We start from the raw sequence: 25,536 nt of genomic DNA on the forward strand, positions 1-25,536 counted from the left end.
ATTTGAGTCTACAGAAACCTGTAGGGGGAGTTGGGGGGGCGTCCTCTGCCCACCGCTCACTGAGTGGTGGGGAGAGACGGAGGCATCTCTCGGTTTATTTTTTAGAGGATGTGTCCCAGGCGGTGCTTGGAGAGACTAAACGATGAGATGGGACGGTCCCAGGGTCCTGGGTGAAGGGGCATTCGAGGGGCGAGATGGAGAGCTAAATGAGGGGATTCGAGTTGAGTCTGGTGGGGTCTGTTAGACCCCGGAGATGGATAGTGAAGTACAGGGGACTTTGCAGGCCGGTGACTTGTTGGAGGGTTGGGGAGAAGTGAAAGCGAAGAAGAAGAATGTTCGTGTAGTAAAGGGCTCCAGCAGGTGAGGTGGGGATGTCTAGGTCACTGAGTCATTGTGGGGGTCGTGGACACACCAGTGGTTTCCAAAGTGGAGCTGTAGCCATTAACCTTTGAAAGTTGCAAAGACTATTAAGATGTCACTGGTTAGTGTTGGGCGAGCCTGGTGAAATGGAGATATCCCAAGGAGAAAACAGCAGGGTTGGTTATTATGTTCAGAGGGAAGGGCCAGAGGCCTATAACAGTGTTGCTGGGGGCCTTAGGTGAAGGCTCCCAAGCCTGAAGGAGGAGGCCTGAAATCTGTCCTCCAGAGCCCTGCCCTGTGATAGAGAGGAGTGACTTAGAGCCTAGATTGCAGACAGTTGGAGACTATTAAAGTTACTAAACAAAGTAGAGAAATGGACATAACTATGTGTTGGTAGCGAGAGACTAAGGTGGGGTAGAAATGGTGCAGAGTTAGACTGTGGTTAGGGCAGACATGGACAGATCCCTGGCAATGACTTTAGTGGGAACATGATTGAGTGGCTGTGTAAAGAGTTACATTTTGATCAATGGTGTGTGATGGAGTATTTGTTAGCATTTGATGTATTCAAGAATTAAGTGTTTATTCTTAGGTCAGAGATCTGGACTCTTGTACACTGAGCACAAAGTGATGAATCAGAATTAGCAGGTAGGAAGGATAAGTAGTTGAGAGTAAGGGGTAGGGGGTGCAAATGAATATTGGTAGGTAAGACTCCTGTGTGGACAAGAACTTTTCACTCTTCATGGAGATTGTACAACATGGTTGTTCTGTTGATTTTGGTTTTTGACTGGATACTAATGATATGGGAAGGTTTAACAAGGATTTAGTGTGAACAATGTTATGGTCCTAAGTACAAATTTAAGAAAGACCTCCTTACTAACTATTGAAAAAGACCCAATCTGTAAAACACAGAAATGGGTTAATAAAAGCAATTAGATGGCATAAGGATGCTTTGGGGAATGAGGATTCCATGAATTAGTGGTTTCGATAAGAGAAAATTTAATGCAGAGTTGAGATAGGGATGACCTTTCATAGTTTTAGAATCTAGGATCTAATGGTATTGAACCATTAGAATATTATTGCATAATAACAGTGTTGAATGTAAGATGATAGTAGTTCCTAAACATAATGGTAGATCGATAAGAAGGTCATTGACTAAAAGATGAAGGAACAATTTCCAAACTGTTCTCTTCTTATAAGGCAGGTTTTATGTAGTAACTTGGCTCCTGAGCTAAGGATTCCTGACCTGGATTCTTAGATGACTAGTGTAAGTGAAAAAGCACTTACGTACTTTGGAATTTATTCTATGGGATATTTTTCCCATAGCCTTCAAAAGTGTGTCTGTTCCCACGGATCAAAAGAAAATGCTCTCTGGGCTTCCCTGGTGGCGCAGTGGTTGAGAGTCCGCCTGCCGATGCAGGGGACATGGGTTCGTGCCCCGGTCCGGGAAGATCCCACATGCAGCGGAGCAACTGGGCCTGTGAGCCATGGCCGCTGAACCTGCGCGTCCCGAGCCTGTGCTCCGCAACAGGAGAGGCCACAACAGTGAAAGGCCCGCGTACCGAAGAGGAAAAAAAAAAAAAAAGAAAATGCTCTCTGGCTTGTAGGGGGAAAAAAGTACAGAGGTTTCACAAGCATTGTAATCAACTTAATATTTGATCATGGTGATCTGGTATAGTGGTTAGAGCCTTGAACTTGGAATCAGGAAGCTGGCTTTACCATTGACTTATGTGTGACTTTAAACAAATCTCTCATATTTATTCTCCAGTTTTCCCATTTATGAAGTGGGGATACCACTGCCCTAACCACTCACAATGCATGCACAGTGCCTTGGACACTTCTGGGAATGAAAGTTTACGTAGCCCAACTTTTTCTCACTTGTAAAAAACTGCTATCTCTGGAACAGACCAAATTCAGCTTCTGTAACAATTACAGCAGCATGCTTGATCAGAGAACAAAAAGAAGTACCTTATACATCCACCTTGTTCTGTTGTCCAGGTTTTGGTTTTATATTAGTTTTGAAAGGTGATACCTCTTCCCCATTTAGTGGTAAAACAGGATACTGATGACAATTGTAGAAATGTAAGCAAAGGTCCCCATGAGAGAGTGGGACTGTACATGCTGTGAGTGTTAACCTAGGCTGATGCTGACTCTAAATTTGTGTGACCTTGGACATGTTACTTGGCTTCCTGGTGGCTTAATTTTCTTCAACTATGAAGTACTGCTAATGGAATGACTTACTTGTCTGTCTGCCTTGGTGACTATGTTAGGGTCTATAGAAACTTTATGTGCTCTAGATCAGAAGTTCTTAATCTTCTACGTCCCATGTTTTCCTTTGGCAATTTAATGAAGCATAGGACTTCTTCTGAGAATCATGTTTTTTAAATGTATAACATAAAATATATAGAATTACAAATGACATGGAAACAGTTATCAAACTGTTAAACAATTGTAATACAGTAGTTTGTATGTTTACATTAAATAACAAAATGTAGCTTCAGGCCTAATGATACTATAATTTTGAAGTAGTGATGAGTGTAAATATTATGTTGAGAGATCTGCAACAACTGTAATGTGATGTGAAGTGTTTTGTGGTTCCTCTTGGTGACATAGTCAGGGGATTGCTAATTCTACTGTGGGTTGTTACCTACATTCACAGTTAAAGGTGGTGCTAACTTTTACTTGGAGGTTAGTGAGTGTGAAGATCAAAATTTTCGCCAGCCAAGTTCACAGGTGCCACCCCTCCTAAGTCTCTCCAGAGACCCCTTAAGAGGTTGTGGATCCCAGGTTAAGAGGTCCTGCTGTAGACCTGCCGATTTTTGAAAGTTGAATTATCTAATGGCCACTTGCCTTTTAAGCTTTGTAGTTTTTTTTCAGCATCTTCACCATGCTAAGAACAAGCGCATAGAGAAGATATGAAATAAAAGTCTATTTTACAACCTGTGATAACTGTTCGTGGTTGGGGAGAAAGTTAAAAGCAGTGATTAGAATGAGGCTTTTGTGCCTGATGGATTTTGCTTTTCTAAACTTCCCAGTCTTCAATAGGATAGAAGTAGGCTATAGTGCTCCAGCTTCTTGCATTTTGAGTTTTAGTGGTTTTGCCTTCCTTCCCCATTTTTGACCTAATTATTTTCTTACTATTCCTTCTTCCAAATATTGTTTTGGTCACAGAGCATTGGGGAATGGGTGGTTTTCTTTGCCGATGGTGTGATGGGCTATGAACTTTTCCATTCTTCTCATTCCTGTAGGACTGAATGTGGGACTAGCTGGTGTTACTCCACTTTGACCTAAAAATTCCTTTCTGTTTGGGAGGCAGAGATCACTCTTGGAAAGTTCCTCTGTGTCCCAATGTTAGAAGAGAGAGCAAATTGGACATCTTGAAAGGTAAAGAGCCCGATGATGAGCACGTAACTTCTGTGATTCAGTCTGTGCATTTTGGATTTTGTTTCTGCTTCTGTAGGGTCTCTTGTAAGTTAAAACTATATTTGTTCATTACTATAGCAGTTCCCAAGGCAGAGGTCATCAAGTTAAATGCAAGTCATAACTGTAAGTGCAATTACCTTGTACTTTCCTATGAACAGGGACTTCTGCAATAAATTATTTCCTAGGAAAGGCAGATGGTAAGAAGTTAAACAAGTATTTATTGTGTCATCATTGATTTGTATGAATGTGAGGCAAGAGTAGCAGGACACAAGTCTCAAGCTCATTATAATAAACAAATCAACCAGCATTTATTGAGTTTCTTTTGGGCCCTGAGATGATGACCCTTTCCTCAGGGGGTTCCCTGACTATATATAACAGGGAAACAATTTTTAAAGTGTTCTAACAGTGTCATGAGTGTAATGCTGTGGGGCCATGGAGGACATTCCTGGGGATAGTTTGGAATCAAGGAAAATTTCACAAAGAAGGGATATTTGTGCTGACATTTTACTTTGGGTAGCCATTACTCTAAATGATGATAGATGACGTTCCTTTTTGAATGGTTAAATTCTGTCGAAACTCTTGAGCTTGATATAAATTTATTTGCTTGCTTAAAGTTTGTTAGCTTGAAGGACAGTAGGTGAGTTTTTACTCTTTGAATATGAAAACATATATTAGCATTTTGTTTGGACCAAAGTTTTCTATGTAAGTCCATAGTATAGTTTTCTTTTCTCCACATGTTTGGGAAAGATTGGTTCTTCCTATTGTGTGCTTTTTCTGAGAGGAAGCCTTTGAGTAGTTGGCATGCCAGAAGTTAAGAATGAGCTAGGAATGGAATCCTGAGGCCTTTTAGTTCCACATTCTAAGTTTGATACTATGCCTTTTATGGTGTAGTGGTCATAGCATAGAAACGAAATTTGTTAAACATGACATAGTTGTAATAAACTTGACTTCTTAGAGCAGGAGAGTGGAAAACGATCATTGGAAAAGTTGAAATTGGAATTATAGAGGTGATTCTGACCTAAGTTAGACTAATTTGTGAATTTATTTACAACTTTGTTGTCACCTTATAGAGTTTCCTTTTAAAGATTCCTAAATAATTTGGCCTTAGGACAATCTGGAACTTGGTTCTTCCTTGCCATTTCAAAACTATAAATTCTGGGCAAAGGGGGAGGCTTGGTGTTATAATGCTAGTTTACAAGGACTAGTGTTGGAAATTGTTCTGCCTGGTGAGTTACTTAGTGTTCTATTGAATTATCTAGCTCAAGTCAGTATAGCATTTCACACACAGTAGGCTCTCAAGTAAAGGAAATCATATGGTCCTGTTGTTCAGTCATATGTTCCCACAGAAGTATGTGAAAATAAATTTCCTTGCTGCATGCTTGACATGTAGAGTTACAGTTGAGAGTAGGGAGGAACTGTGAATGGTGTGCACTTTGTGAAGTCAAAAGTGTATCTGGAATTTTGAATCTTTCACCTTTACAGTCAGCTCTCAATTCTCTGTACTAATTAGGAATGGGAAGAAGCAAAAATGTGAGGGGTTTTTTTCCTACTAAATGTTCAGAAAAGTAGAAAAATTGATTTTATTTTTTATTAATATTTTTCCAGTTTCTGAAAAGAAAATATGCAGTTGGGAAGGAGGGAAAGTCACAAGGCCCTTGAGATACCTGCAGATTGGATAATATACCCTGTAATAATTGGAAGGTGATTCTGTTTACATGGGAGGCGATAACTTCCTCTTAAACTAATACTCTAGAATAAATAGGAAACCTGTTCTTCTCTTAAGATAGTAACAATGATACTACTGATTTTTTTTCTAATCACTTAGAAACTCTTCTTCTTTATTTTACCCTCATCCAGGTGAGGGTCACCTTTGAGACAGGGGTTCCTGGACTCCGCAAGCTCCTCCCCTCCAGGATGAGCACTGCTGTATCGTGACCCTTGGGGTTTTGGTGAGTAGCCTGATGGATGATAGCACTAGAGAGCATGCGTGGCTTAGAAAGATGATCTTGGGGAAAAGCTTCAACTTTTATTCAACAGATATTTTTTGAGCAAATAGCACGTGTCAGACACTATAGTAAGTGCTAGGAATACAAGGATGAACAAATCAGTCTTGATCCCTGCCTTCATGGAGTCTAGCATGAGAGATGAATGTTACGCAAATGATCACATAATCATACAACATGGGAAATGTTGTGAAGGAAAAACACAGGATGCTATGAAAAGAGTGTAATGGAGAATTTTGTCTAGATTAGTGGCTATACAGTATCCTTTCTCTCTGAAGAAGAAACACTGAAGCTGAGATTTTCTTCACTCAGCAAAAATATTCAACTTGATATGGAAGGTTAGGGGTGAGGGAGAGAGGTGTCAAGAATGACTCCAAATTTCTGTCATGAGCAGCTGGGTGGATGAAGGTGCCATTTACTAAAACATAGAAAACTGAAGGGAAAATACTTTTGGGAGGGAGGCTATATACAGAAGAAGAATTCATCTTTGTCTTTGTTAGGTTTCAGACATCTAGTGAGATGTCAAGTTGGCAGTTGTGTATACAGGTCCGCAGAGCAGAAGCTGAGCCGGAGATGGAAATTTGGGAGTTGTTGGCATGTAAAGAGCTTATAGAATAAGAAGAGAAGACGCCCCAGGGTAGAGTCGTGAGGAACTCAAAATTGTAGAGATTGGATAGAGAAGGGGCCAGCAAAGGAAGCAGATGAAGAGTGACTTGAGAGGAAGGAGGAAGACTGGGAAGGTGTGGTATTATGGGAACCAAGAGAGGGGAGTTTCAAGAAGGAAGTGATCAACTGGCAGAGTCTACGAGATGGAGTAAGATGAGGTTAGAAAAGCGGTCAGTGGTGACCTTAACAAAAGTCATGGTTTTTGTGATCTGTGGGTAGAAGTTGGTTTAAAATGGTTAAAGGGTGAATGGCAAGTAAGGAACTGAAGACTGTGTCTTATCAACTCTAGTAGAGAATCTTGGCTCCAAAGGGGAATAGAATGCCAGAGCTGGTTTTGTTTTGCTTTAATTTTTTTTTTTTTTTAATCTGGAAGATACTACAACATGTCTGAAAGCTGATTGGAAATATCCAGGAGATGCAGGATGTAGAGAGGTGGCCACTGGAGAGAGTGAGGGTGCTCAGTAAGCTGGAAGGGATGGGACCTAGACCACCTGTGGTAGGACTGACCTTTGGGGAGAAGTGGGCTTTTTTTTCGGTTTCATTAATAGGGAAGAAAGATGGGATAGGTACTGATAAAAAGAGATTTGCAGATTTGGTGGTGAGGAATCCTGCCTGGTTACTTCTCTTATCCCTGTTAAGTCCTGGGCAAGGCCATGCACTAGGAGAGGAGGATGCTGGTTGGAGACGGTGAAGGTAAGAAATGCCATTAGGCAGGATGGGTGAGCTTGCTAGAGAATGGCAGTAGTCATGGTTAACCTGAATGTTTATGTTGTGCTGCTAAGCATTTTCTGTGTACTGGCTCACCTTGTCCACCAAGTCCGTGCTTAGCCAGGCACTGCAGTGATGAAGAGCATGGCCAGTGTCTGGCTGAATGCCAGCTCCACCACTTACTGGGGTGCGACCCAACTTACTTGGGCAAATTACTTACTGTTTCAGAGCCTCAGTTTCCTCATCTCTAAAATAGGGATAGTAGTAGGACCTGCCTTCTGTGGTTGTTGTGAATGAGTTAGTATGTACACATAGTAAAAATCTTAAGTATTATTTAAGAAGAAAAGAGAAAAATTATATAAGCAGATCTTAGAGTTAGGAGATTTAGTTATACTGGGGAAATATCTCTCTCTGGCTACAATTAACCATTCTGTGGAAGATCTTTTCTAGTCCTTAAAGGTAAACATTTGAGCACTAACCTGAAAATGTAGGAGCTGAAAGAGTCTCATTTTATTCTTTGGTGTTGTATGATAAGATACTTGGCAGATTTCTTGCTTCGTTGTTTTTGGTGTCAGGCTAAAGCTAGGGTGACTTATTTCAACAACTCCCTTGGATTAGGGGTTAAAGCACCTGGATTTTATTCCCATCACTAGGTGAGCCCACAAGCTTGTTTCAGCCTTCTGTGCTGTCTCTCCACCCATAAAGTAATGGTAAGGAGATGGCTTAGAGGAAAGAGCAGGTCAGAGAGCACTGATGCGAAACCTGGGAGAAGCCCATTCACACCTGTGTGCTCCGTCCGTTCATCTGTAAAATGCCGTTGATTATTATTATTAGAAATAATCTTTGCTACCAGCTCATCAGAAATGCCTGGCATATTGAGGTGATTTGATATTTGTAATATGTTTAGAGTTTCTTTGGAAGGAGAGTGCAACACAAGTGCCAGGTGTTTCTGCTCTGGGAGGAACTGGGTACATCACCACGAGTCCAACCACATTCTTAGTACATCATGCTGAGTATTATAGAAAAACCGAAGAACTTTAAAACAAGGTTCTTGTCTTCAAAGAGCATAGTCTACATAGGGAGATAAAAAATACACGTGGGGGCTTCCCTGGTGGCACAGTGGTTGGGAGTCCACCTGCTGATGTGGGAGACGCGGGTTCGTGTCCCGGTCCAGGAGGGTCCCGCGTGCCGCGGAGCGGCTGGGCCTGTGGGCCATGGCCGCTGGGCCTGCGCGTCCGGAGCCTGTGCTCCGCGGCGGGAGGGGCCGCAGCAGGGAGAGGCCCGCGGACCGCCAAAAAAAAAAAAAAAAAAAACACATGGGACTATTCAATTCGACGTATGATTGAGTGCTAGAATGTGTGATGCAGACAGAAAGTACCAGAAGAAGTTACAGAAGGAGACTATATAGGTGATAGCTTCTTTTTTTTCCTGAGGTGAATGTTTTCTGATGGCTTTGTCCATGCAAGATTCATTTACCACTTCTGTTTTACCAGTGATTCCCGATGTTTAGTGGGAGGTTACAACATGGTGTATGATCATATATTATGTTGAACTTGACAACCACAATCCGTTTTATAATCTAAACTGGAAAAACAAAAAAAGCTAAAGGTGGTGGGGGATAAACATACAACCTTAAATATAATCAAGACCAAAATATTTTTAGGATGCTTTCTCCCAAGGTCAGCATAGAAACATTCCATAACATTGTATTCTATTTCTTTTTCCTGACTTCTTCATTTAAAAGAAAAAAACGTGATTGTACGCACTCAGAACTTCCATAAATTCCTTTCATGGTCTCAGGTAAAATCGCTGGGACTGTTGCAAATTTCTAAATGAAGAAATAGACATTTAACACTTGACAATGATCATATTCAGTGCCAAGTCCTAGAATATAATGGACCCTCCCAATTTTAGTCCAGTTCTTGAGGCCTCTCAAAGTGTGTGTAACACCTAAGCTACTTCTAACTCCCTTTGATTCTTTAGCCAGTAATCCTGCATCTAATATCCTCATTCAATCCTATACCCCATGGATAAGATACTGGAAGGTAGAGCGGGAGGTGCGGGGGGACAGTGGTTACCAAAAAACCACATTGGAACTGCCCTGGAAGGAGCAGTGACTGAAAGTGTATCTTGGTTTTCCCTGTTTAGGCTTCCCTAAATAAAGGGCTTTCTCATTTGTTCTCTGGCTAGGTTTGGGAATATTTTCTTGACCTTTATGCTTCAAATTAGCCTTGCAAATTGGCTCAAAAAATATCTTAGGAAAAAAAAAAAAAATATCTTAGCCTTCAAAGATGTTCTTTTACCTTCTGCATTATGGATCATTCCCATGCTTACCCATGCCTACAGCTCCTGTCATTAAGCAGTGAGAACACAGGACACGTACTCAGCATACTTTAGTAGAAAGATGATAGAAATCAGGGGACAGAACTGATTGTATTGGCTCAATAGTTGATTTCAGAAGTACCTCCTTTAATGTCTCCCCACCCTGAGGCCCTGAGAATATAAACAGAGAGTAATTTGTTTCATGGTTTGAAATTGGGTTGGGTTGGTTACATTTCAGAGCCATCAGAGGTGAAACACCAGATAGTTGCTATGGATTTGGAGTACTCAGTGGTTTCAAAGCATTGTATTGAAGAAAGAAAAACCCTGGTTTTTGAGGGTTTTGTATTTGGACGTAGAGAAATGTAAGGGAGGATATACGGCTAAAGATAAAAATGTCTTTCTCATCTGCTTACAAATGCCTGGTACACGAAGCTTGGGTGGGAGGCTTGTATGCTTGGCAGAAAGTCTTAGTCACCCCTCAGCTGCATTAGCACCAGGGCCTTTTGGCCGGAATATGAACATCTCCCTTTTCTTTAACCCTGATGGAAGCTGAGGAACCATCTAGCTCTGCACCATCAAGTTGGCGGTGCTTTCGCCTTGGTCCTGCTGTAACGGTGTTTGATGTCTCTGTTTTTGCTCTTTTTGCTCCTAGTGTGCCCTGGAGATGCGAGATTTTCCTTTGGCAGCAGGAGGCACACACCCAGAGAATGCTGGAGCCGCAAGGGGACAGGACCCACTTCCACAGCGGAGAAAAACAAAGAGGAAAAAGGCGTGCAGGTGGCCAGCGCTAAGGGACTCACCCAACAAGCAGTGGGCCACTGCCGCTGTCCTCAGCAGCTGTTTCTGCTGCAGCCCGAGAGGAACTCGGTGAGCCCGTCCCTGTTTGTGGCTGCAAGCTCAGGATTTCAATCAATGCATTCCAGTAACCCTAAAGTGAGGAACTCTCCGTCAGGAAACACACAGAGGTGAGGGCTAGGGCCTGGCCCAGCTGCCCTTTCGGGATGTCATAGTGGACCATGAATGCTCATTGGTGGAGCAACATGTTGAATTAGAAGCGAATGGGGAAAGAAAAAAAGATAAGTAAATAGTGATAGAATAGTGAATCAGAGTTTAGGTTAGAGTTTTCCTCTGTTATTATTTGTCCATTATTACCTGGCCGCTCCTATTTACCACCCCTCTCCTCACCAAAACATAAAGAAAAAGACCTTAAAGACCAGCCAGTACAGTGAGCTAAACTTGGCAAATGAGGAAACCGAGACCTGGAATGGTGAGGAGGCCTAAGGTCCTAGAACTGAAACACCAGCCCCTGGACTCCCACCGTGAGGCTTTTTCCTCTGTTCCATGGAAGTTAAGCTGACGCCCTAAAAGAATTGTTTCCTTCTCCCCTGGCAGCAGTGGTTAGTGTGTCTGCTCTGGTGTGATCCTGCTTGTTCAGGGCGTATGTCCTGGAGGGTTTCCCTAACCTGCCAGTCATGGGCAGGTTTCCTCGCGCTCTCCTGGACCTGCTCGTATTTTCCAGCAGGGAGGCTAGTCTCCTGTTACAGCTGTTCCTTGTCATCAGCCGAGGGGCGGGTGGTATTTTGATCTTAACGATGTCTGTTTGTTTACTCTGAGCTAGTCTTAGTGTGAGAGTCATTTCTCTATGTACATAGAAACCGTTGTCCTTTGTTGACAGAAGCCCTAGAGATGGGTCCCCATGTGACTCTAGGGTTCCCAAGGCCTGGCAGGCCACTCTGCTTGATCCTCCTCTCTGTTGAGAGCTCTGAGATGAGAGCAGGGGAGGAGGGAGCAAGCAAGTGGCTGCGGTGAAAGGTGGGGTGGTTACTTAGTGGTCCAGGTCTCCTTGACCTGTGATAAAAATCAGTCCTCCCTAATTTGTGCTGCCCAGTTGCATCCGGTGTCTGATCTCCCTTTGTTATTTGTCTCTTTTAGTAGCCCTAAGTCAAAGCAGGAGGTGATGGTCCGTCCCCCTACAGTGATGTCCCCATCTGGAAACCCCCAGCTGGATTCCAAATTCTCCAATCAGGGTAAACAGGGGGGCTCAGCCAGCCAATCCCAGCCATCCCCCTGTGACTCCAAGAGTGGGGGCCATACCCCTAAAGCACTCCCTGGCCCAGGTGGGAGCATGGGGCTGAAGAATGGGGCTGGAAATGGTGCCAAGGGCAAGGGGAAAAGGGAGCGAAGTATTTCCGCCGACTCCTTTGATCAGAGAGATCCTGGGACTCCAAACGATGACTCTGACATGAAAGGTATGTCTATAAGATATTTGAGACTCAGAGGGAAGTAGGTATTCCTGAGGAAAGGCCTCTGACATTGGTGGATGCCACAGAGCCTAATAGCAGCCAAGTGGGGAGAGTAGGTGCATCAGATTCAGGAGTTCTCGCAGTTTAAGATGGAACTATTTCTGGTCGTTTTCCTACTAACTGAAGAATAGTTTGGAACCACCTTGTTGACTTCTTGCTCTTGAGGATGCAAGCATTTTAGGATGTTCCACGGCCCTAGCCACGTTCTTGTGGATGTTTCTGGCCTCCATACTCTTTGTACTTAAGTGTCAAGCCGGTAGCTCCAGTTTGTCTATGCCAGGGTCCACCCTGGAGCGGTCTTTCTGACACTCCTCTTCTCCATCAAATTCATCCTTCAAGACTTGGCTTTTGTGCACTCTGGCTGCCATTTGGCCAGAGTTGTAGGCACAAGAGGCAGCCCTGGCACTAGTCCAGGTTTGTCACAGTCAGTTTCAGTGTGGCAGGAACGAGTGGCTACATGTAGTAGAGATACAGTAGGCACCAAAATGGAGTGAGCCAGAAAGAGTATAGGACCAATGGCTGTGGTTTTAGGCTTTCTCCTCCTAGTATAAAATAAAAAATCTTAACTATAGGCCAGAACATGAAACTAGTATTCAAGCAGTGGAAGTGTTACTTCCCGACCCAAATTTGAAATGAAAACCTGGGTGATCGTTCCCCTGTCTTTCCTTTCTTCTTTAGGTGTTTGTAGGAGGCCTGTTACGAGCGCCAGCACTATGCTGGGGGCTGGGGGTGCCATGGTCAGCAAAAGAAACAGTTGCTATCCTCAAGGGTTTGAATGCACCTAGACAGCAGATCATTAAACAATTACAGTAAATTTGATAAATGCTGAAATAAGGGGAGTTAGGGGGCTATGGGTTCAACTAGCAGGGGCAGCCAGTCCAGGAGGATCCAAAAGGGGTTTCCAGGAAGGAGGGACATTTATGCTAATATCTGAAGAATGCATAGTAGAGAAGTAAGGAGGTGGGGGAAGAGTGCTTTGTAATTAGTCATTTAGGGAGAAGTGTTTTTATAAATAGAAGAGGTTTCCTCTTAGCAAGGTACTTCCTCCTTGAAATTCTCAAGGTGTTTGCATTATGATGCTGTAAATGCTGGCAGAAAAAAGAGTTTTATTCTTTCGGTGACATGACTCTTTTCATTCTTTTAGAATGTAATTCTGCTGACCACATAAAGTCCCAGGATTCCCAGCACACGCCACACTCGATGACCCCGTCAAATGCTACAGTCCCCAGGTCTTCCACCCCCTCCCATGGCCAGACTACTGCCCCAGAGCCCACACCTGCTCAGAAGACTCCCGCCAAAGTGGTGTATGTGTTTTCTACTGAGATGGCCAATAAGTAAGTTGTTGGCTATGTCTTGCTATTGGCGTGGCTTGCGTGTTTGGGCATCTAAGTTCTTACTCCCTTTGAAGATTGATCCTTTTTTTGCCCACTTGTATTATTACTTAAAGTTAACGCTACAGAAAGAGGTAAAATAAAATATAAAACCTCCCCACCCCTACTCCCCAGAGGCAACCATTGATGATACTTCCTTGGCTTTCCTTCCAGAAATTTTTTGTGCTTGTACAAATATACATATATATACTTTTTTAAGCACAAAAGGGATTGATTGCACAATATACACTTTTCTGCAACTTAGTATTCTTTTTAAAATGACACAAGTAATGTCCATTTTGGAATAATTAGAAAATGTAAACAACTAAAAAAAAAATCTCAGGAATTTACAGAGATAACTACTGTGAACATTTTGGTACATACGTCTCTAGTGGATGGATGGGTCAATGGATATTTATTTATTTATTTAAAATGTGAATATACCCTAGTTTTTTTCATTTAAGATTTTAAAAATTAAGATATAGAATGAATCTTGGCAGCCTTTAATTATTATTAGGTGTGAGAATTCATTTTACCCTTCTTGGGTTGGGAATTTGAACTAGGATGCTCTATAAAACACCTACTAGAGTGGATGGCTTTGAAGGAGAAAATCCTAGGGGTTTTTAGTACCTCTTTTGAGATTTGCTAATGGCTATCTTTTAATTTCAGAAGTTTGATGATAAATGATAGACAAATAATGAAAACCTTTTTCTCTTGATTTCTTCTCATTCAACATTGCCGGTGGTTCTTTATACTTCTCCTTCCTCTCTTATACCAGTTTAATCGGGTTAAAGTGCTTTAAATTTACAGTTAGTGAAATAGGAACAAGTCCTAGTGTGTGCATCTCTTCTGTCTTTGCAGAGCTGCAGAAGCTGTATTGAAGGGCCAGGTTGAAACTATTGTCTCTTTCCACATCCAGAACATCTCTAACAGCAAGACAGAGAGAAGCACAGCCCCTCTGGTATGTCATTTTGGAAACGGAATAATGGTTTAAAGGTTCTGCAGTGACTGTAAAGGTGGGAGATGTTGAATTTCACTGATAGGGAGATATTCTTTTTTTTCTTCTCCCAGTTTTATTGAGATACAACTGACCGACAGCACCATATAAGTTAAAAGTGTACAGCCTACTGTGCTGTATACTGTATACTTTAACTTACATACGTGACAAAATGATTACCATCATCTCATATAGATACAAAATTAAAGACATAGAAAAAAAATATATTTCTTCCTTGTGGTGAGAACTCTTAGGATGTACTTTCTTAACAGCTTTTATATAGAACATATGGCAGCATTCATTATATTTATCACGTTGTACATTACATTCTTAGTACTTATTTATTCTATAACTGGAAGTTTGTGCCTTTTGACTACCCTCCTCCAATTCTCCCTCCCCCAGCCCTCCCACTTCTGGTAACCACAAATCGGATTTCTTTTTCTATGAGTCTTTTTGTGGTCATTAACCTGCAACACTATGTTAGTTTGTGGTATACACGTAGTGATTTGATATTTCTATACATTTCAAAATGATCACCATGATAAGTCTAGTTACTGTCTATCACCATACAAAGATATTACGTACTCATTGACTGTATTCCCCACAGTGTGCATTTCATACCCGTGACTTATTTATTTTGTAACTGAAAGATTGTACCTTTTAATTTTCCTCACCTATTTCTCTTCTCTCCCCAACCCCCATCTCCTCTTTCAGCTACCTGTTTGTTCTCTGTATCTATGACTCTGTTTCTGTTTAGTTACGTTTGTTCATTTGCTTTGTTTTTTAGGTTCCATATGTAGGTGAAATGATACAGTATTTGTCTTCCTCTGTCTGACTTATTTCACTTAGCCTAAACCTTCTAGGTCCATCCATGTTTTTGAAAATGGCAAGATTTCATTCTTTTTTATGGCCAAGTAATATTCCATTGTATATATGTACCACATCTTCTTTATCTGTTCATCTATTGATGGGCACTTAGGTTGCGTCCATATCTTGGCTATTGTAAATAATGCTGCAGTGAACATAAGGGCACATGTATCTTTTCTAATCGGTGTTTTTGTTTTCTTTGGGTAAATACCCAGGACTGAAATTGCTGGATTGTATGTTAGTTATATTTTTAATTTTTTGTGGAATTTCCACACTGTTTTCCATATTGGCTACACCAGTTTACATTCCCACCAACAGTGTATGAAGGTTCAATGGGAGATAATCTTGATGGTATAAACTACATTCTGAGCATTTAACCTAATTGTGTGGTTTTAGGCATATCACACTGCATTGGCCTTTTCTACTAACACGCTGATATATTGATGAATTACTAGGAGAGAAGAGGTACAAAATAAAAAAGGAGATATTTAGATATCTTAGGATTTCCATCGTGTAGCCATCTCTGGGAAATTCTGAATTCAGACCCTCTGTAAAGAGCAGGATTTTAAAAAATAGCAAACACTCTTGAGTTAACTGAAGAACAGAGAAAAAGCAGCAACAAAAACTGCAGTACTGGAGTACATGCTGATGATACCATAATTAAGGTCTCAGTGACTTTCAAAATGATTCTTATTTATTTCAAAGTGAGAGAACCATTGAATGCTTTTAATTGCTTGATATTTCCAAAATTATAGTAAATGTTAGTCTGGTTCCTCTCTGGAACTTAAGCACCTACTATAAATTACATTAGAAAATGCATATAATGGTTGTTTTAATACATGTAGTGTTCCAAATTGAACCAAAAGATATTTCTTGTGTCTCACATTGTCAAGGCATTGCACCGAGTGCTGTGGGGACACTAGAGGTTCAAGATACAGTCCCTGCGTTCAGGAAGCATAAAATCTAAAACTTGGATGAGTCTTAAACGTGGGAAAAGTTAAATGACAATAAACGACTGAAGTGACAATTCAATACAGAATGGATGACATTTCGTCCTTGTTGTATATGAACATAGATGTCCCCCCGTGACATAGCAGGCTTAGGCTTTCCTAGGCCTAGGAAAAGAATTTCATGTCCCTCTGCATCTCTGCTACTCAAGGGTAGACGATGGATATATATAATATTTTAAATGTATATATTTTTAAATTTATACTTTAAAAATATTTGTTTATTTATAATTTATATTGTTTTGGAATGCACGGGGTACATTGCAACTCAAACCGACATTTTATTGACTTAATAACAGATCTTAAGTCATTAAGACAGTTTTCACCTCCACCTTCTCTGGTACTAAAATGAAATCAGAAAAGGAGTTTATAAGGAGTGAATTGGGAATAGTCCAATCACCATTGCTCCAAATCTAAAATATAAAGGGTGGTACTAAACTGTTTCTTCTGTCACGGTCACCTTGTAGGAAATCAGTGACCACCCTTAACAACAAAACCAAACTTAAACTAGCACTGGAGAGAAAATTAAGGTGACCTCCACACTCCAGTTAAGGAGTCAGAGAGACAGAGGACACTGCAACATCCAGAGTCATCCAAGTTCAGCCAGTCTTACCCCACCAGTCTCGGTCTGCAGACACAGATGCGTGGAGAATACCAGCAAGTGGAACATTTGCATACATACCCACGGAACGTGAACTGTTCGTGTTCAGGGATATGTATGATGATTCCTGTACAAATCTGCGCCTTGATAAACGTTCCAGAGAGTAGGTGGGGATGTAAGTAAGAGTGTTAGGGGTTTGGAAATACAGGCTGGATTAAGCGAACAGGTAGGAGCAAGTGAACATCAAAAAGGGATCACGCGGCTCACTGGAGGCTGGTGAGAGATCCCTTGATGGAGTCGCTAGACTGGGCCTGTCTGTTCTTCATTACCGCCCTTCTCTAGTACCAGTACCTCCAGCAGTGCCGAGGTGTAGACCCAGAACATTACGAGTCCCTCTTCCAGACACTGACAGCGTCCGTGTCACCTATTGTAGGTGAGCGTGCCTTTACCCAGGACTTAGTGTAGCATCGGTACTTAATAAATAATAATAAGGCGATCATCCAGCCTGTAGAAAGGGCCGCGTGCTGTCTATTGGAAAGAACAGATCAAGAGACACCACGAGCTAGATAGCCTCAGATTTCTCTGCAGACCCTTCCTGCCTACAGATGGTCTTACTACAGTTAATGTACAAATTCTCGTATGGAATCAGTGATCACAAACTGAAAACAGAAATCGGAGATGTCAGGCCCCTGGAAACTCAAGGATAGGAGTACTTCACTAGTCACCGTGCCAGGGGAAACACTGAAGTGGAGCGGCCGTACCTCCTGCCTCTGACGGGCAGAGTACAGAGCTGGAGGTGACAACGACTTTCTCTTTCAGTTGAAAACATTAGACTTTGTGATTGACAATGAGAAGTCTACATACCCAGTTATACTTTCGGGGAAAGAAAAAGGTGTTAGGTACAGCCTCCCACATACCAAGAAACTAATCTCTCCCTGAATCAGAAACACATAGTAGACATGTGATATCAAACCTGTTCCTCGAAATAGATACTCAAATGTATTCACTTTGGCAGCGTGGCTTTCCCTTGGCATGCTTTAAAGTTATTCAGCAAGGGAAAGAGGATGCCGTTTGACAGCAAAGTGTGAGAAAGAAATCAAAATGTCTGCATGTCCAGAGTGGGGTTGTACATGAGCAGTTTCTACAGCAAGTGTCAGTGTAGATTTATGTGGCTGGGACAAGTCCTTTATAACATATCTTGCTCTTTTCATTGCCCTTCTGTTCAGTTCACCAATGATTTTTAAAATCTCGTTTATCTTCAGAACACGCAGATATCTGCCCTTCGGAATGATCCGAAACCTCTCCCACAACAGCCCCCCGCTCCAGCCAACCAGGACCAGACTTCCTCCCAGAACACCAGACTGCAGCCAACTCCACCCATTCCGGCACCAGCACCCAAGCCTGCCGCCCCCCCGCGTCCCCTGGACCGGGATAGTCCTGGGGTAGAAAACAAACTGATTCCTTCTGTAGGCAGCCCTGCCAGCTCCACTCCACTGCCGCCAGACGGTACCGGGCCAAACTCGACGCCCAACAACCGAGCAGTGACTCCCGTTTCCCAGGGGAGCAGTAGCTCTTCAGCAGATCCCAAAGGCCCCCCACCTCCACCGTTGTCCAGTGGAGAGCCCCCCCCGCTGGGAGAGAACCCCGACGGACTGTCTCAGGAGCAGCTGGAGCACCGGGAGCGCTCCTTACAGACGCTCAGAGATATCCAGCGCATGCTTTTCCCTGATGAGAAAGAATTCCCGGGAGGACAGAGTGGGGGACCCCAGCAGAGTACTGGGGTGTTAGATGGACCTCAGAAAAAACCAGAAGGGCCAATACAGGCCATGATGGCTCAATCCCAAAGCCTAGGTAAGGGACCTGGGCCCCGGACAGACGTGGGGGCTCCATTTGGCCCTCAGGGACACAGAGATGTGCCCTTCTCTCCGGATGAAATGGTTCCACCTTCCATGAACTCCCAGTCTGGGCCCATTGGACCCGACCACCTGGATCACATGACCCCTGAGCAGATAGCGTGGCTGAAGCTGCAGCAGGAGTTCTATGAGGAGAAGAGGAGAAAGCAGGAGCAAGTGGTCGTGCAGCAGTGCTCCCTCCAGGATATGATGGTCCATCAGCACGGGCCGCGGGGAGTGGTCCGAGGGCCTCCCCCTCCGTACCAGATGACCCCCGGTGAGGCCTGGGGGCCTGGGGGTGCAGAGCCCTTTGCTGACGGGATCAACATGCCCCATTCTCTGCCCCCGAGGGCCATGGCTCCCCACCCCAACATGCCAGGTAGCCAGATGCGCCTCCCTGGATTTGCAGGAATGATGAACTCTGAAATGGAGGGGCCTAGTGTCCCCAACCCAGCATCTAGACCAGGTCTCTCTGGAGTCAGCTGGCCAGACGATGTGCCAAAAATCCCAGACGGTCGAAACTTCCCGCCTGGCCAGGGCGTCTTCAGTGGTCCTGGCCGAGGGGAACGTTTCCCAAACCCCCAAGGATTGTCTGAAGAGATGTTTCAACAGCAGCTGGCAGAGAAACAGCTGGGTCTGCCCCCGGGGATGAGCGTGGAAGGCATCAGGCCCGGCATTGAGATGAACAGGCTGATCCCTGGCTCCCAGCGACACATGGAGCCGGGGAATAATCCCATCTTCCCTCGCATACCAGTAGAGGGCCCGCTGAGCCCTTCTAGGGGTGACTTTCCAAAAGGAATGCCCCCACAGATGGGCCCCGGTCGGGAACTCGAGTTTGGGATGGTTCCCAGTGGGATGAAGGGAGATGTCAGTCTAAATGTCAACATGGGATCCAACTCTCAGATGATACCTCAGAAGATGAGAGAGGCTGGGGTGGGGCCCGAGGAGATGATGAAACTCCGCGCCGGCGGTGCAGACATGCTACCTGCTCAGCAGAAGATGGTGCCCCTGCCCTTTGGCGAGCACCCTCAGCAAGAGTATGGCATGGGCCCCAGGCCGTTCCTCCCCATGTCTCAGGGTCCAGGCAGCAACAGTGGCTTGCGGAATCTCAGAGAACCAATTGGGCCCGACCAAAGGACTAACAGCCGGCTCAGTCATATGCCACCACTACCTCTCAACCCTTCTAGTAACCCCACTAGCCTCAACACCGCTCCTTCCGTTCAGCGCGGCCTGGGGCGGAAGCCCGTGGATCTCTCTGTGGCAGGCAGCCAGGTGCATTCCCCAGGCATTAACCCTCTGAAATCTCCCACGATGCGCCAAGTCCAGTCGCCAATGCTGGGCTCGCCCTCGGGGAACCTCAAGTCCCCCCAGACTCCATCGCAGCTGGCAGGCATGCTGGCGGGCCCAGCTGCTGCTGCTTCCATTAAGTCCCCCCCTGTCTTGGGGTCTGCTGCTGCTTCGCCTGTTCACCTCAAGTCTCCATCACTTCCCGCCCCGTCACCGGGATGGACCTCCTCTCCAAAACCTCCCCTTCAGAGCCCCGGGATCCCTCCAAACCATAAAGCACCCCTCACCATGGCCTCCCCAGCCATGCTGGGAAGTGTAGAGTCAGGTCAGTATGCTTTCATCCTCACAGTTGCACCTTAAAGCCAGAGATTGCAAAAGCCTGATGTACATCCTTTAAGAAAACTGGTGTCCTAACCTGATTATGCAACCAAAGGAGGTGGCTTTTGCCAAGATGGACGTAGTTGTGGCAGAGTGCGTAATCGGTACTTCCACGGGGTTATGCTCTTAGTGCAGAATATGTTTCTCGGATAGGACTGGGAGGAAAATGGGAAATGTGTGTCATTTCACTGAATGATTTACGTTTGCACAGTGAACTCACGGTGGTGCAATAGAATGTCTCAACAGTGGGTAAATGTGCCTTTAAATACTAGATCCACCCACTTCAAAGGGCTGCCCTTCATCATGTCAAGAGAGTCTGAGTATCATCCCAAGCAAAGAGGAGAGGCTGCTGAGAGACTTGAGTGGTTCTCGTAAATATGTGTTGACCATAGAAACTGTTACCGAAACATTCTCCTTGGTAAACTGCTGTTCTCAGAGATCAGCTACGATTTATTAGTATTTTCTTCCTAGGAGAAGCTCTCACTGATGATGGTGGTTTTGTGAACGGGACCAGAGGTGGTCAGTGGAAGATGAGCACTGAGGTATAAATACTAGGTCTGTGCTGTCTCCACTTGAGGAAGACTAGAATCAGAATAGGATAGGAGATTTATCCTCCCAAGCTCAAGTGTGTCTCTCCGTTAGGTAGCAGTTCACAAAAGCAGTACAGTGGAGTTGCCCCCTCAGACCTTTTCAGTTCAGACATCTTGGTGGCAGAAAATCAATCAAGAGCGTGTGTAGGGCGATTCAGTTAGTACCTGGGGTGGGATTGCTAATCTGGCTTCCTAGCATACTAATGCTTGAGTCGAATTCTAAATTGTGATTGGCAAGGGAAAGAGATCCATAAGAGTTGCCTGTAACCCATGGTTTTCCGAAGTTTGAACTAATATTTCTTATGCATTCTTGGTGCGTTTGTCTTCCCATCTGCTGAGCTGTCACCTCCATCTCACACTGCAGTCTCCCTCTGCACACACACGGAGCTTGACTAGAGACTGATGATTCATGTCCTGGGTCTAATAACACTGTCCTGTTCATCTGTCTCATTCCTGGCCCTGCTCGTTCATAACGATAGGCCCAGTAGCTTTCAAGAGAAATCTAATTCCCTGCCCTTTTTTTATTTTGCTTTCTTCTCCTAGGTGGCCCCCCACCTCCTACAGCCAGCCAGTCTGCCTCTGTGAGTATCCCGGGAAGTCTTCCCTCTAGTACACCTTACACCATGCCTCCAGAGCCGACCCTTTCCCAGAACCCACTGTCTATTATGATGTCTCGAATGTCCAAGTTTGCAATGCCCAGTTCTACCCCGTTATACCACGATGCCATCAAGACCGTGGCCAGCTCAGATGACGACTCCCCTCCAGCTCGTTCTCCCAACTTGCCATCAATGAATAATATGCCAGGTAAGAAATCAGGAAGATAGGATATGGAGCTAGCTCTGGACAAAGGAAAACTTCTTGAAGTCTTTTCTTGATGGCCGGACGTTCACCAAGTTGGAAAAGTATACTATCTGAGTTAGTTTCAGTAAAACTAAAGTGTCTTGCCTAGAGGAAGAGAATGATCACAGTATTTTTTATTAGCTTAATTCAGTATTTGTTGATAAGAAAGCAGGCTTCTTTATAGTTCTTGTCACTTTCTTATGGAAGTTTTGATGCTTCTGTGTACCTAGATGCTTTTTTTTTTTTTTTTTTTTGGTGGGGGTTGGGGAGGTCCTCCTGGCACAAAACTGAGAGCGGTATCCTTTTAACATGCTGATCAGAATGTCTTTAGTCCTCAGATATTTTCCTGGAAGGGCAGCCTCAAACCACAAGCAGCCACAGGATTTCAGACAATGGAAAGCCCCTATTTCCTAGAGAATCGCTTTCTTTAGAACTAGAGAGAGATTAAAATTCCTCCCTTCCCTACTCATTCTGTTCTCCTTCACCCCTACACCTCCCATCTCCCCAAATCTCACTAAAAGGACATGATCTGGGATGGTGAAGGTGGTCAGTAAAGAGACCGTGACTTTTGAGCCATGGGTTTCTGGTTCCAGTTCCATTCTGATTGTTAGGGATGCTCTTTATCATCAAGCACCATCCTTACCATTCTCAGTGGTTAACTCCATGGAGAGACCAAATATTTAAATGTCCCAGAGACCATAGTAGAACCTGTGTGTTTTCCTTTTCCATTAAAAGTTAGCTTTTCTTTACCGTTTCACGTAACGTAGAGTTCGAAACGCTCTCTCTGTAAGGTAATATAAAGTAGTGATGTCAAGTATCGATTGAAAAAGGCCTGTTTGGTTTCCTTGTTGTTATTGCTGATTCTTAGACTCATAGGACTGATTAGTCCTCTTTCTCCGAAAAGGACCAATACTAAGCCATCCAGGCAAATTGTTTTCTTCTGTATTAAATGTCTCCAATGAAGAAGACTGTACTCATTTGCATATTCACTTGTAACTTTTCACACAGGAGACTTTCTTCCTAGCTGTCTTCTATATACCTTTATGTCCTACAGTTTAAATGTGTTATAATCTTATTGAGGGCAGAGATTGTGCATTGTATGTTTCCCCAGCACAGTACCGTGCACACTTGATGCACAATAGTTTTTTTGTTAATTTGATTTATGATAGTTTTCCTGAGTTGCTTTCGGTTAAGTTGATTCCTTTGATATCTTTGTTTTTCTAGGACTGGGCATTAATACACAGAATCCTCGAATTTCAGGTCCAAACCCCGTGGTTCCAATGCCAACCCTCAGCCCAATGGGAATGACCCAGCCACTTTCTCACTCCAATCAGATGCCCTCTCCGAATGCCATGGGACCCACCATACCTCCTCATGGGGTCCCGATGGGGCCTGGCTTGATGTCACACAATCCTATCATGGGGCATGGGTCCCAGGAGCCTCCGATGGTACCTCAAGGACGGATGGGTTTCCCCCAGGGCTTCCCTCCAGTTCAGTCTCCTCCACAGCAGGTTCCATTTCCTCACAATGGCCCCAGTGGGGGGCAGGGCAACTTCCCAGGAGGGATGGGTTTCCCAGGAGAAGGGCCCCTTGGCCGCCCCAGCAACCTGCCCCAAAGTTCAGCAGATGCAGCACTTTGCAAGCCTGGAGGCCCAGGGGGTCCTGACTCCTTCGCTGTCCTGGGGAACAGCATGCCTTCAGTGTTTACAGACCCAGATCTACAGGAGGTCATCCGACCTGGAGCCACCGGAATACCTGAGTTTGATCTGTCTCGCATTATTCCATCTGAGAAGCCTAGCCAGACACTGCAATATTTCCCTCGAGGGGAAGTCCCAGGCCGTAAACAGCCCCAGGGTCCTGGACCTGGGTTTTCGCACATGCAGGGGATGATGGGCGAACAAGCCCCCAGAATGGGACTAGCATTACCTGGCATGGGAGGTCCAGGGCCAGTGGGAACTCCGGACATCCCTCTTGGTACAGCTCCATCCATGCCAGGCCACAACCCAATGAGACCACCAGCCTTTCTCCAGCAAGGCATGATGGGACCTCACCATCGGATGATGTCACCAGCACAATCTACAATGCCCGGCCAGCCCACCCTGATGAGCAATCCAGCTGCTGCCGTGGGCATGATTCCTGGCAAGGATCGAGGGCCTGCCGGGCTCTACACCCACCCTGGGCCTGTGGGATCTCCAGGCATGATGATGTCCATGCAGGGCATGATGGGACCCCAACAGAACATCATGATCCCCCCACAGATGAGGCCCCGGAGCATGGCCGCTGACGTGGGCATGGCTGGATTTAGCCAAGGACCTGGCAACCCAGGAAACATGATGTTTTAAGCTGCTAAGATGGGATGTGCCGATCCTTGTCAAGATGAGATTCCAGGTCCTGAGAGCTGCTTTGAGGGAGTTCCAGGAGTACTGTTGGTCATGCAATAGGAGAACAGAGACCCAAGGGCTGCTTTGGGGGAGGGGGGAACTCGAGAATGTATGGATTTATCTGAAAACAAATTATTCATTTAATCAACAGGTGTGTTTTTTTTAAGATTTATTTTTTAAAAATTATTTTTGTGGACTTGGGTATCCCATGATGGCACCTACTTTTGGGAATCTGTAGCCGTGCTTTGAGAATTGCCATGGGTCATGTGTTGCACCATTCTCTGTATGTTTACGTCCTTTGGACTGGCTTCTCCCAGGATTCTTTTCTGGTTTTGTTTTTGCTTTGGGCTTTATTTTTTTTGTGTGTACTGTACTATATTGTAAAAGGGATTTTAGCAGAGACTTTAGTCTTTGGGACAAGAGAACAGGAATGCTGGGCTGTTTACTTTAGGTGGAGAATCCATCTTCAGACCTTTGGACTATTTTCTTTCAACTCCAGTGTATAGAAAAACCAAACTACGACCTCAGAGCAGAGTATTAATGAAAAGCACAAAAAGAGGAACTAAGTTCAGCGAGGGGTGGGGGGAGGGGGGAGATTTTTCTTTTTAAAAATAATGATGCTTAGGACATTTGTTTTTCAGTTCAAGTGCTCTTCAGCACTGTCTGTCTCTCCCAATCTGAAGACCCACCTTCACATTTTTCTCTTGTTTTCCCTCCTCTCTCCTTCCCTATCTTCTTGGTTAAGTGAGTTTCCTCCTGTTGTGTCCCCCACTGGTGACCTCCTGCTTCCCTCCTCTCTTTTTCCCTTTGGCAGCTGCAATACACGGTGTTATTTTGGGGAAATAAATCTAACGAAGCCTCGCCTTCCATGCCGAGCGTTGTCCCGGCTCTGGGAGGGAAAGGTCTGTCTTTGGGATGCTCAATGGTCTTCTTTGCCCTTCGTCTTTTCTTCCCCAACCTACCCTTCCCTGCCCACCTTGTTTTCTGTTCTCCTTTTATTAGGAATTCCCAAGTGAATTTTATTAATGTGGGAGTGGAACAGATGCTAAAAGCTATCCAAGATTTTGTTTTTGTTTTTAATTTTGTGTTTCCTTCCCTTTCCTCCCCATCCCATGCGTCAAACGTTCTGTGTAACCTCCATTAAATTTGGTACAAAACCACTCACCAGAGCTGTGGTGTCAGAAAAATAAAATATATTGTTTCTTACAAAACTGAATTGCCTCTTTTGTCCATTTGGATTCCTGTTTGTTCAGTTTTGGGCTTATTAGTTGCCATGTGACCCAGAAGCATAGTAGCTTTGTATCGGAGTTGATCTGGGTGAAGGTTAGGGGAAGTACATAAAAGTGCTTTTGCAGATGAAGCGTATTGCTTGCTGTTGAGGAGTAACTGCTCGTGTAGACTGATCCTGTGCTGTTTCTGTCCCAATCAGGAAATCCTAGCTATAGGCAGAAGAGCAGCCCTGGTCCCCATGCCCCATCTCTAGAGGCAAGTCATGGTCTTTACTGGGAATTTTTGTGAGAGCCAGTGTAATGGTGTGAAGTAAT

General features: G+C 44.3%; 1 protein-coding gene across 3 annotated transcripts in view; it reads left to right on the plus strand.

The window, feature by feature from the left end:
* The window catches only part of BCL9 (BCL9 transcription coactivator), an 86,859-nt gene extending 61,662 nt beyond the window's left edge, over positions 1-25,197 (plus strand). The window contains exons 2-10 of one of the 3 annotated variants that reach the window (XM_024732711.1): positions 3,606-3,741; positions 5,638-5,729; positions 10,132-10,444; positions 11,412-11,728; positions 12,927-13,116; positions 14,014-14,113; positions 17,887-20,128; positions 21,315-21,575; positions 22,836-25,197. In XM_024732711.1, coding sequence (XP_024588479.1) covers positions 10,392-10,444; positions 11,412-11,728; positions 12,927-13,116; positions 14,014-14,113; positions 17,887-20,128; positions 21,315-21,575; positions 22,836-23,953 — 4,281 coding nt within the window. In that variant the 5' untranslated portion in view covers positions 3,606-3,741; positions 5,638-5,729; positions 10,132-10,391 and the 3' untranslated portion in view covers positions 23,954-25,197. The remainder of the gene's footprint in view (positions 1-3,605; positions 3,742-5,637; positions 5,730-10,131; positions 10,445-11,411; positions 11,729-12,926; positions 13,117-14,013; positions 14,114-17,886; positions 20,129-21,314; positions 21,576-22,835) is intronic. The other 2 variants (XM_024732713.1, XM_024732712.1) reach the window with 2 other exon arrangements.
* Positions 25,198-25,536: the final 339 nt, after the last annotated feature.

This window comes from Neophocaena asiaeorientalis, unplaced genomic scaffold (assembly GCF_003031525.2).
Source record: "Neophocaena asiaeorientalis asiaeorientalis breed wild unplaced genomic scaffold, Neophocaena_asiaeorientalis_V1.1 scaffold128, whole genome shotgun sequence".
NCBI lineage: Eukaryota > Metazoa > Chordata > Mammalia > Artiodactyla > Phocoenidae > Neophocaena > Neophocaena asiaeorientalis.